This window comes from Colias philodice, chromosome 26 (assembly GCF_061535455.1).
Source record: "Colias philodice isolate Cphi_HAF_F1 chromosome 26, ilColPhil1 Martin Lab GWU primary, whole genome shotgun sequence".
NCBI lineage: Eukaryota > Metazoa > Arthropoda > Insecta > Lepidoptera > Pieridae > Colias > Colias philodice.
Genome location: NC_143111.1, coordinates 3534623 through 3548303, shown reverse-complemented (window position 1 = coordinate 3548303; position 13681 = coordinate 3534623). Strand labels below are relative to the sequence as shown.

The 13681-nt window shown below is 33.8% G+C and overlaps 1 protein-coding gene across 1 annotated transcript in view; it reads left to right on the top strand.

The window, feature by feature from the left end:
• LOC149476845 (uncharacterized) overlaps positions 1–13681 on the top strand; it is a 75610-nt gene that overhangs the window by 34745 nt on the left and 27184 nt on the right. Inside the window, exon 3 of the mRNA XM_089711189.1 lies at positions 1555–3154. Within this exon, the coding sequence (XP_089567315.1) occupies positions 1718–3154 (1437 nt within the window). The 5' untranslated portion in view covers positions 1555–1717. The remainder of the gene's footprint in view (positions 1–1554; positions 3155–13681) is intronic.

Genomic DNA, 13681 nt, shown 5'->3' with positions numbered 1-13681 from the left:
TTATCAATTATGTAATTTGTTAAATTAGGAACAAATATGCAGTACATTATTTTTTAAATTAATTGCGTTGACCTAGAATAGGCTATTTGACAGTATAAAAAATAAATTACTTTTTTGTGTAATCCATATATATATAAGGTTTTTGAAGCGATTTAAATTAATAAATGATATAAATAATAACTTATTTATTTATAAATCGTCGAGAAAAAACATCATATTTTTTAAAATGACCACGTGACCGAAAACATCCATGATTGGCTGCATCTGCCATGACGTCACAGCGGCGTAAATAACAAGAGATCCCAACGTTTACTCACGTCGTTGCTGAATTTCGCTTTTGGTTTTGTTTCTTGTATAACTTATTTCTTGTGATTCAAGGTGTCTGTAATCAGTTTTGTTCTTTATGTGTTATTTTTGTTTGTCATGGAACCTAATTTCGAAAAAGCAGACAGTAGAAATCTACCTAAAGTGGACGCTATAATTAGGAAATAATATTGTAATACTGTGCTATAATGGTTGGCATGTTCTTTAAAAACAACCAAGATTTTTACGCTCCTCAATTGAGAAATGTGAAAACAGCTACGTAAGTTAATATTTCAATCGTCATTCATTACCTTTTTAGTTAATTGTACCTACAAACATGAATCACAATAGCACAATAATTATGAAGTATACATTTTTTAGATTAAGTCCTTTATTTTTCATTTCAGCCATCCAGTTTATAGGATTGACGTGTGTGTATTGATTATTTTCAATATCAATACAAACACGTCATCATCAATTTATATATATCATTATCTTACCTCAAGCAGGTAAGTAATGAGACGATTTATACTATGTATTGCAAATAAAATAAACTGCCTACTAGGTATTCAACACCATACTTACATCGAAGTGGTCTTCACAAAAAAATATAACTGTTTTAATTGATATATCTAATATCACTTGGATTTCTGCGAGCTAACTGCAACCACTTTCTACGCATTTTTATATTTTTTGGAGCACATATAAATAGTTTGTCAGGGGTTTTAATAGTCGTATTTCTGCATCCAGGAACTACACACCACCTATAAGAACTCATTTTCTGGTTTTTAAACAGATTAACTTAATTATACTATAATTAAAACAAAAACGAACAATAAGTACTAGGAGCAAGTTGATGTTTACGCCGCTGTGACGTCACCATGGTCGCGAGACGCCATATTCTTCAAAATTGTGTTTTGGCGGCGTATTTGAATATCATGTTTTTATTTTCCATTTTCTCAATGAATAACTACAAAAAATTAAGAAACGTGTATTTTGTGTGCTCTATAAACGTATCTTAATAATTTAAGACAGTTTTCAAAACCTTGTCAAATAGCCTATTGAATCGTATTGGGTATGAATTTTATTACATAAATAAGTAAAAGAATATCTAAGTACATATGCTGTTTCAAGCATGTGTTGTAAACATTAAACACTGGAACTAAAGGAAAAATGTAACGTTCAACTTTCTAAAGCAATTTTATCACTCATCTCCTATAACAATATTCATTGATGACTCTCTCTTTGCAGGTACAAATAAACAACAAGAAATACAGGCCAGCCGTGCGGATTATAGACCCACATTCGCACCGGAACTATTATGCCTTATACATCGAGTATCTAATCCGACGCACCTGACTTGAATAAACAGTGGAACCCGTTACTAATTATGCTGGTTCATTAAACAATCACGATGGAGGAGGTTACATCCCGGCCGAGCGTCGAATACATCCCCCCTCTGCCGCCAAAAGCGATGCAGAGGCCCGGCTCGACTACTTTTACACAAATTACCAACGACGATGGTAAGCTCAGAGTGAACGGATTCACTGATAGCCGTGCCGACATGGACTCTCTAAGTTCGATGCACTCGCTTGTCCTTAATTCTAAGGCTCCATCTGCAACGGTATTTGTTGCGGCGACCCAGTCAAACGGACCCGTGAGCACGCCTAGCTCAGACGCACTCGCTGCAAACGGCCCGCACGTTGTCACCATCAGAATCAACACCGATGCAGACAAACCCAAAGCGCCCAAGATATCGAGCGTACACCTGAAGAGTGACGTCGACTTCGACACATTCAAGATCAACGATACCAACAAGAAAAACAACAGCCTAGTCCTGCTCAACGTAGAGGAAAATCGACCAAAAATACTAGAGAGCGAAGATCTAAGCAAGGTTGACAAAGCACCGTACATTAACTGTAATCCGTACGTGAATCCGATGACCAACATGATATTGTCTAGCGGCCAGTGCTCGCCGAGCGACACGTTGGATTCGGGCACATGCAGTGACCTTGACGGCACGCCGCCGCCGCTACCAAAAAAGAAGTCGTTCAAATCGAGCTCTTCCAAGAAATCGGTATCCGTCACAGTCATTAGCTCCACAAGAAATCAGGGTGAATTAGATTTTGAAGATAACGACTCGAACATATCGTGCGACTCGCTTAACAGCAGCGAGCTGAATGGGAGCGTGCATGCCGAGGAAAGTCACATCGAAGAGGCGAGCAAAAAGAAACAATCGCCCGAGCCTTCCATACAAACGTTCGCTAAAGTGAACAATAAAGACAGCTTTCTACCGCAAGGTTTGTTGCAAGACATTAGAGACCGCTCGGCGAAACTCGCAACAGTCGACATTGAAAGTGATCAAGAGCGTCAAAGGGACGCTAGCCAGAATATTGATGAGGATGCTAATGTTCCGAAAGAAAGTGCACAGCTGACGTCGTTCCTATTGGTTTCGCAGTTTAATAACGAGCTAAAGAAAAACGGCGCCGACTCGTCCGCAACGAACCAAAACAAAGCGCCGCTTATTAGCGAGACTACGTATGAAGAAAGGAAAAAAATAGACAAAATGAAAGAGGAACAAATTTGCTACAGCAGCCATTATTTCGATACGGACAAGTTTTACGATTTTCACCTTAATGAAAAACAGTTCGATGACGTGTCTGTGAATAGTGTAAGTGTTAAAAGTGAGTGTCCTGAAGTGTCGGACATGGAATATTTTGCTGGTATTAAGGACTTTAAAAATGAGGAGACGCCATCCACCATAAAGAGTTCGAAAGGAACTATCCGGGGTGTGAAAAACCGGGTTCGAGCTGGAATTGCCACCTTCCTTCAAATGCAGACCACCACTAAGGTAAGAATACACATAAGCAATAATTTTTATCATAAGTAGCAAATTCAGGTAAACCTAAATTTAGAATAACCGGCAACGCAAAAATAGCGACTACATTACCTTACAAATAACGAGACTCATTTGTATTACGTACTTCGATCTTTGTGACAATAAGCTAAACAATAATAAACATAAACACACGTACAACGCAAAAATGATTTTCTATGTCACTCGTTCAACATGTTATTTTAGAGGTCAGCAGACTTGGAAAGTAAGCACGTACAATAATTTAATGGCACTTTACGACGTGTTTCTTATATCCTTGGGCCTATTTTTAAAAGCAATTTGGATGAATGCATACGCGTGAAAGTTATTATTGCGTCCTTGCTTTGTTCGGTATCGCGAAAATGTTCAGACTGTCACGGCACAGTTCAAAGCATAAACTTAATATTGTTATAAAGATCTCTATACGTATCGTAAATGAATATAATATGTAAGGACGCAAGTCATTTTGATAAAAAATATACATAATAAAGGTTTAGGTTGAGAGAATATTACAGATATCAGGTATAGTCAGCACCAACATCACACATTAGGATGAATTTACATTGTTCAAATCAGATAAGTATCCTATTATTTTCCATGAAATTGTCCTCATAACAGCTGCATTTATCAAACAATTTGGTTCATAATCTAAACAAAACATTCCAAATTCCAATATAGTATAAGAACCATGAACCTACACATCTTGGCCTTAACCTCAGATATGCAGCTTGAATCTAAACCACATAATTATCCTCTAAACAACGATCAAATTATATGCCTTGATACCTCAACAGAATAGACGATACAGCAGATTATTAGATAGTACCTAATAGCTCCTCCGGCCTAGTTGAATCGAGATAAAGGAATGTAACCTATTTCACTAAGAAATAAAGAAGCTTTGGCGATAGAATGTTCATAATTGATTGAGGAATTTACTACATCACATTTTTTTGACGTATCACTACATAGTATTCAACGAAGTCACTTATTGCAACGTATTTTGGTTCGGTTTATTTTAATAGATAGTGATTCTAGGGGAAGGTTTTATTAGGTACTAGCTGCTCCGCGCGGTTTCACCCCCGTGGCTCCACTCCTGTCCGCCGTAGCGTGATGATATATAGCATATAACCTTCCTCGATAAATGGGCTATCTATCACCGAAAGAATTTTTCAAATCGGACCAGTAGTTCCCGAGATTAGCACGTTCAAACAAACAAACAAACAAACAAACTCTTCAGCTTTATAATATTAGTAATAGATATAACTAATTTGTAAGGTTTTAGACGAAGTGGGCGAAGCCGCGGTTGGAGAGCTTTAACAATAAAATATAACAGCACGTTCTCATGAGAAAAGATCTGACAAGCAGAGAATAATAATATTTCGTTTAACTCATGAAGTATCTCCCTTCCAGAATTTTCTATCACTCGTAACATTTCTAATACCTTTACAAAACAACCAATAAAATAACGCAGCTTTCTCAGCTTGACACAATTCTACAAAGGCACCGACCTAATCGTTAACTAACACATGTGATTAAAAATTTTCTAATAATTTTCCGCTTTTCCAAGAGCTTATTACACCGGTTTCCTGATCCCACGAGATACCGGAAGACTTTCGATAGAGGAAAATACTGGATCAATTAATTCACTTTTCCCTATTGTTATGCAAATTGCGTCACTGAAGAAAGTATGAGATAACTCTGTTTGGTAATAGACTACAAGCCCGCATAGGACAAAAATATGGGTCAAATGAACCACCAGGGGACATATCTAGAACGATAGCAGAGCAAAAAATAATAAGATTCATCACTATGCCGTCACTTGTAAGCTGTCCAACTGAGTGCAGATGAGAATTGAAAAGTACAGGTAGACTCGGTAAATTTTGGTCATATATTTTTGTACGGCATTCTTAACCATCGATAGATCCATTAAAAATAATAAGAAACCGCTCAGTGCCGTACAAAAATGGTGGTCCACCAAGTCGGAATTTTTATTTAATTTCCGAGAGTTACCGGGGGTAAATTTGGTCATTTGACCATGTACGGCATCTGTGTCATACTATTGCTATACTGCTTTTAATCCATTATTCCTCAACGCCGTACAAAAATCATGGGGACAAGGGGAAAAAATCGAGAGTTGTAATCCCCTCTCTTTCCCCACTCCAGGGGGTCATTTGACACAACACGAAATAAATTTATTTTTAAAGTATTTTATGCATAGATAATATTTTTTCATGTGCCGTACATTTTCGTTGGTTCAAAGGGGAAAAATCTGAAAAAGAAAAAAATCCATATAACGAAATATTTGCTTTATATTTTGATAATAAAATATAAATATACATTAATATTAAGAAGCTCGAGGTGGTTAATTATCACCTTGGAAAGTCGGAGTCAGGTGGAATGGACTCCGTTAAATTGATGAACTAATAAAAAAGCTATGAACGAAAAGATGTGAATTATATGCAATCAGCCCATGAATACAGTCACAAGCAAATGCTAGTAATATATACATATTCAAAATGTACAAGTAAAGCGCTTCCAAATGATACCAAACACTGCATATTTATCTTAACTTTATTTTTTTACTCTGTATGTTTTGTCCGCTAGAGGGCGCCACATTAGATTTTGTGAAACCCCATATAGCCTTTAGCTAGCTGGTCGCTGGTTATCCAGTGAACAATTCAGACGCTTCTAATGATATGTCATTTGTCGAATTCTGATAAGTAGTTTAGAAGTTACGAGGGAATAGATGAACATACATACATGACCTGTAAACAACCATAACCCTCCTTTTGCTTTGCCGTAGTTGGGTAAAAATATGTTAATGCCGTACTGTATCAAATGGCCATAAAGCACCCTTAAAATTGTAGCTTTCGTCGCTTTTATCAGCCTAAAAGATGTGGTCTGCACAAAAATGTACGGCATCGTTTTTTCCTAATTTATCTATGTTAATACTATTTAAAACAACGAATAAAGCGTAGAAAACTATTATATTTCATTAATCTACGATGTTTAAACTTTAACAAAATTTCTGGTTTTGCATTTCTCTATAACTTTTTTTAGAACGGTTTCTTTCGAACGGCAATACTATTATACAACAATTGGATTTTACAATATCGTGTTAAAAAAAAAGTTCCCGTACAGGGTCAAATGACCTTACAGCTCTTTATATCAAGAATTCGATGAAATTAAGATGATTATTGGTATACATTTAAAAGAACAATTATTTTTTGACGGCATTGCTTTTAATAGTACTTTTGAGTGCTAGATAATGTTTTGGAACCGAAGCCGTACTTAGTCAAATGACCCCCTGGAGTGGGGAAAGAGAGGGGATTGCAACTCTCGATTTTTTCCCCTTGTCCCCATGATTTTTGTACGGCGTTGCGGAATAATGGATTAAAAGCAGTATAGCAATAGTATGACACAGATGCCGTACATGGTCAAATGACCAAATTTACCCCCGGTAACTCTCGGAAATTAAATAAAAATTCCGACTTGGTGGACCACCATTTTTGTACGGCACTGAGCGGTTTCTTATTATTTTTAATGGATCTATCGATGGTTAAGAATGCCGTACAAAAATATATGACCAAAATTTACCGAGTCTACCTGTACTTTTCAATTCTCATCTGCACTCAGTTGGACAGCTTACAAGTGACGGCATAGTGATGAATCTTATTATTTTTTGCTCTGCTATCGTTCTAGATATGTCCCCTGGTGGTTCATTTGACCCATATTTTTGTCCTATGCGGGCTTGTAGTCTAAATTATTCAAATTATCTAGTGTACTGCGAACCTAAATCAAATGTAATACCTCACTTTTAACATTCTGAAAAACGAAGGTTATTAATTCATTTTTTTTTTCTTTACAATGAAAATATTCAATCGAAAAACGAATTTGAATATTTCACTTAGGTATAAAACATACCAAATATATATTTTATGTTTTAAGGTTAAATATCAATGTCAATCAAGAATCGATCGACATTATGATACCTATTGTTACCTAAAAAAATGATTAATTAAAAACAAATAAATTAAATAAAAAAACATCAACGTAATTAAACCGTATTAGTGGAAAAATACATAAAAATAAACAAAGAAACAAATCTTATAAATACCTCGTTTAACAAGTTCGCATATGTATGGGATTATCAAAGGAATTTATGATATGTATAAATTTGGTCGAGGAATGAAGGAACTTATGTTTATGACTTACTTAGCTGTGCTTAAACATGATTAAAAAAATAAAGATTTCCAACAATTTCCTTTAGAATATATCTAGAGAAGAGAACCATCAAATCAAAACGTTTTATCCTTGTTACCTCTGTTAGCTACCACAATCGAGAGTTTCGTACAGGATATTATTGGGCATCTCATCAAAATAAAGCTACTCACGGAAAATTAGCTTCATAGTAATCACTTGCAAAAATGGGCGATGGATCCTGAACTACTAGGTATTATGGTACCTATAAAATGTATAATGTTTTATTTCTGTAAAATAGTTCTGAAAATCTATCCAATATGACATGGGACAATGGACTCATCATTTTTAATTAACTTTTTTCTTAACTTACAAACTTTCAAGTTACATACATGCTACGTTTCCGCACGCGGCTTCACGCGCTTTATCAAATACCTACCTTCCTCGAGAACCATTCAATCTATTAAAAAATACCACATCACAATCCGTTGAAGTGACAGACAGATGGAAGCGACTTTGTTATAAAGTGAAGTTCCTGCTTAGGTGATAGAATTATCTTGAATAATATCTATTATTTAAGGACCTCTAATAACTTTATTTTAGATTCACTAAATAGTTATCCATTATGTATTGAGTAACTAATATACTGAGAACTAGTTCTTAAAAGATGACGGCATTCTGATGTCATGACCCCTGACGAACGTATGGATTTCATAATACGCATTTGTTATAATAATGATGTTATTAAATTTATACACACCTATGTATAGGTACCTAAAACAAACATCCGTATAAAATGTTTTGTAAGTTATGATATACCTATTAAAGAAACACTTTCAATGGTTTATTTGCGCAGAATATTATGGTGTCTACATTTTACATCAATAATTAGTTTATTGTATGATACCTGATGTTTATGGATATTAATTGATCAATTGCCAAATATCTATGTACTTATTGGTATAGATTATCTTATTTTATTTTTTTAAATTTAATCGAAGGAGAAATTACTTAATTCCTTATTATACGGAAAAACATAACCCCTTTTAAAGAAGATACATTTTAAATAATTAAATATATATAGGTATGTTTTTTTACATTAAGGGTTATATTAAAAATAAAATTGCAATATAAATAGCTATAAAATTAATATAAATTCAATAAGTATTGTCTTCCCTACACGATGTATTTCGATTAGCCTTCGTGTGAATGTGTGCGTTTGCGTTCACTTCTGAATCGGATATTGGTCAAGCGTGTTTGGGCTTGATATTAATAATAGATTTATATTTTATGTGTGTGTTGACACGGAGAATAGCTTTATTTAGTCAACTAGACATTTATTATTATTAATATACAAAAAAATACAACAACAAAAACAAACAACATATATTTATTCCTTCTGAATATAATAATGAATATTAAAGTATGGATAGATAGGTACAAAGACATTTCAAATTGCAGGCGTTAAAAAAAATCAATCTCTCTTTAAACTATAGCGGATAGTCTGTAAAATATTCAGTAATCTGTGCGATAGAGTAAAAAGGTGGTAAAAAGTAACAAAATAAAATATGTAATATACCTATAGGTATATAACTAGTTCAATCCAGAATCGTTAAAAATAGAAAGAATACATCCAACTATCCATTTCAATCACTAGGCATATCATGTTACTGTGAAGATTTTAATTTTACCACTAATAACTAATTAGAATGCGAACAATAATTTTCCCCGTCACGTTCCGAACCCGTGACCTTAGGGTCGCCAGGGTTAGTTAGAAAGCATTTCTCTTCATAGTTTATTGAGACAAATGATTCAAGAATGACAATTAAGAAAGTTGAGCTTGTTGTTCTAGACCTATTTCAAACGTTTTATTTTCGAAACTAAGTTCGAACCAATGATCTTGTTATAATTGTGACTGAAATCAATAGTTACTGCATCGATAAGAAGGTTCTTATTTTTCGTAATTTTTAACTGTTTCATGTTCAACTACCTATTATCTAACCTAGGTATCTTTTAGCAGGATTCCTTAATAGAAATAATTAAGCATCATGCTTTCTTTTATACAATAGTAGAAGATTGAAGACTAAGTAATATTTTTTAGAAATTCTACAACTGATTTAGAATCCCTATCAAAAAATTTAAGAGTATACTCTGCGGTATTCTTCAAGCAAACATCGTCGCAGGCAGAATGCTAGTACATACACATATCTAAGAAGTTCCCATACCGTAACCACAAGGAAGAGACATCGGATTTCTTCGATCATTGTTCACTTGTTTCATAGTTTATACTTTATACAATCTGTCTTGCTTTCACCGCCATCATAATTTTCCCTGATTGGCGCGATTTTCAACGAGCGAACTAATATGCCGTTACAAAATTTATAATCTCTTATAGCCGGATGAAGTTTTTTTAATGGTGTTTTCTTTATAAAAGAAAATGGCTAATCTTTCTACATTATTTCATGCTTGAAAAGTGTCGTTAGGTGATAAAACGTGAAGCTATTGCAATAGCAAATAATTGATTATTACATAGGCAGCTATCGAAAGCAGTAGATATGTATTAAAATTACAAATATATCTTAAAACATCGAAAACCAGAAATTGGAATACCTACGTCCTATGTATTAGGTACAATAGGTAATATGTATTGCAATTTACACTGAAAATTCTGTTCCTATAATCCACACAAGCCACATAATCGTGCTATATTCGGTTCAGCAGTTTCAGGCGTTCCCATGACCATAAAACACAGATTGAGCTAACGGTAGACGGTTGCCATGGTAACCAAATTGCAGATGCATCTATATTCTATACCCGCAAAGATTACAATTGACTTCTGGTGTAAGTTCAATTGTTGGAAATTGGTTTTGTTATAAACAGTAATGTATACTGAGATTGCCTATGGAAAACTGTTATTATTTTGTAGTTTTGTTAGGTTTTAGTAAAGCAAATAGATATTATGAAGAGGGACGTTTTCAACTCAATATCGATGTCCGGCTTATACTGCCCCTAACACAATATCAGAGATAGGTAGGTTCATATTATATCAAACAATTTCCTAGGTAATATTTTCCTAATTTACTTAGGTACCTATTCCATCCATTGCGATAATATTACTAGTTACTACGTATGGAGGAGACACCACGAACAAAATCTGTGCGCCATTTTTTTGCTCTAATTAAGTTTTAAAAATTATTATCTAGTTAGGTACTTACCGATGAAAGTTATTCCTTTGCACTTTTCCGTATTATTTGTATTATTTGTGCAATATCGTAACACACACGAAGGCATATTTGATGCGTTTCACTTTAACACCATTAAAAAAACTGTTCAACATACGCCATATGGCGTATGTTGAGCGGAACATAAGTGATGTAGGCGGTGTCGTTTCCATATGTATATCTCAATGATTCCATCATGGAAATAGACATTTTCTTTCTGTTTCAATGAACTACGCAAGTTAAATGAGCTGCAAACTGTATTATTACTTAGATATCAAATATTTAAATCTATAGGTATGTACCTAATTGAGAAGTTATGTAGCACAATAGAAAAAGCAAAAAAATGAATGAGGTTGTTTTATCGGAAATTGAGTAATTTAATAAAAAACATTTAATTCATACTTCCGTGTACATAACTAACCATATGTATCATTTACATATTAACTATGCAATACTTATCGTGATCTCATAAAGCGTTTTATTATAATAAGGAATTGTATGTAATGTTCAATTTAATTCAAACGGTTATGTAATTTTTTAATGTACAATACTTTGAATAATGATGTTTCTTTTTGAATGATGCAGTTAGTTGTGTCTATACATATAGATTCATATCGTCACTTATTACCCACATTGCGAATTTGCATGTTTTCTTCAGCGTGTCTTGAGCAGGTACCTATTACCAAACTATTTAGAAAGATCTTCTCCCAAATATTCGACACAACTAAAGAATTAGTTTCAATAGGTACATGTAGTAGCTAAATTTTAGCTTTTTTAATTAGCTATAGCTATATTAGTCGTACTAAGAATACGGTTCGTTTCTTAGCACAAAGATAGGCCGGTACGTTTTATTTGCGAATTTCTGGGTACGACGCTGATAAATGTAGAAAAGAAAAATAACAAATCACAACACATAGAAAACTGATTAACTACTCGAATGTACAGACAATCAATCATGCATCGACCGATAGGCCACAAGGGGGTCACCTTTTTATGTTATTCAATACATTTTACTATTATTCTTATATTCCGGCTTGTAACAAGTCTTCTATTGTTGAGTAATTGGCCATACTAAAATACCTTTGTTTTGTCAAATCAATAGACAATAAACGAAAATAAATAAGAACGACAGCCCAAAACCCAGTAATATCGGAACAAAAGAAGTTTAACAATAGAGTTAATTATTTATTTTTCTTCAAGTCTTTAACAGACAATTATTACATAAAGATAATGGTTTTCAACGGGTAATATAATAGTTGTGTTACGTAATTCTGTACTTTATTGTGGAAATAGAAGTTATGATTGGCATGCGGAAGGCATGCCTTTACTTTATTCTTCTCGCCTTAGTTCGAGATGAGTGCTTATTGAACAAATAAACAACTAAACTAATCGCCATCTTGCTTTGATTACCCCTGTATTATACTATCAATGGATAAAATAATTATTCAGAAACAATGCTATCATCTGTTTGAACAAACACCAAAATTTATCATTCCAAAAGGGATAGCAGGAGAAAACAATAATTTTACTTATCTCTAGGTAAGGTATCTTCGAATAGGTTTTGAGTGGAAAATTCATTAAACGGATGTCATTAGGTATGCTAATATGTAGAAACAAAAAAGCTACAGAATGAAAGGATCTTCTTTTTTTGGAATGTAGAAATAGTATGTTTCATGGGGATACATGCAGTGGAAGGCAACAATAAAACGAAAAGCTGTTATTCGACCACCCGCTTCTACTAGTAAAATTACTCCTTACCTTTTCTCTAAAGTAATTGTTTATGGTACTAAACAGTTATGATACAAATCAATTATCAATGATTGAACCTATAATTTCCTAGTGGGCAGCCTGTGGGTCGTCCAAGGCAGACCGCGTTATCATAACGGTCATATTTTATATCACGGTTATGCTTTGATCTTGATAGTTAATAATGTTAATAATACTTGTCGCTTGTTGCATTTTAACGATGACGTAATTGGATAAACATGCTTGTTTATCTTTTGAATAACTGTAAATTATTGGGTTCCCGTTTTGCCATTATTTACATAGTTGTTTAATTTTTGGATTGGGTTTTGGATATGGGATTGGGATTAGTGAAAAGTATTACCTTTTTTAAAAGCCCTGGCTGTTTCTTATTTGATTTATTGTAAAAGAACCACCTCGCCCTTTCATAGAATATGCGCGGCTTCATTTCTAATTGGAAGGTACCAAAATATAAACGAATATAAATGAAGGAACAATTGATTTAATAAATTCAGTAAATATGTAGTTATGTATTGATTACATTCATGATACAATGAATTGCCTTCTATTTTGTTCACCTTATAAGTTGGTTGAACTAGCAATAAATAACTTAGACAGAAATATGTATAAATAAATAAATATATGTAGGTAGGTATAACATATTCCAGCGCGGGCCCGTCTCATCGATACTGGAATTTCAGAACATCTGCATAATTGAAAATAACAATTGTTTAACAATACTGGTCATGATAATCACGTCGTATTTTATACGCAAGTCAGTGGTATCTCAGCCTGAATATATTTTTATATGATAATTCCTTCACATAAATAGTAAATACATAGGGTTGCTTACTTTAGAAAAACCTGTTATGGCGACAGACGATGTTCCTACACCATTTTCTGTTGTAATAAATAATCTATACTAATATTATAAAGCTGAAGAGTTTGTTTGTTTGTTTGTTTGTTTGTTTGAACGCACTAATCTCGGGAACTACTGGTCCGATTTGAAAAATTCTTTCGGTGTTAGATAGCCCATTTATCGAGGAAGGTTATAGGCTATATTTCATCACGCTACGGGCAACAGGAGTGGAGCCACGGGGGTGAAACCGCGCGGAGCAGCTAGTACCTCATAAAGTTAATCAATTAAATAACAATATATTACCTACTTAAATAAATACATAATACCCACATTGAAATCGCATTATGAAATTGAAATTATCACGTTCACAGCTCTGCTTGAAAAAGTAGGAACCTTATTGTTATTTTTTTTGTTTTAAAAAATATGTATAGCAACTATGAAGGCAACCCTACTTCTACCTATAAATAATAAATAAATTTT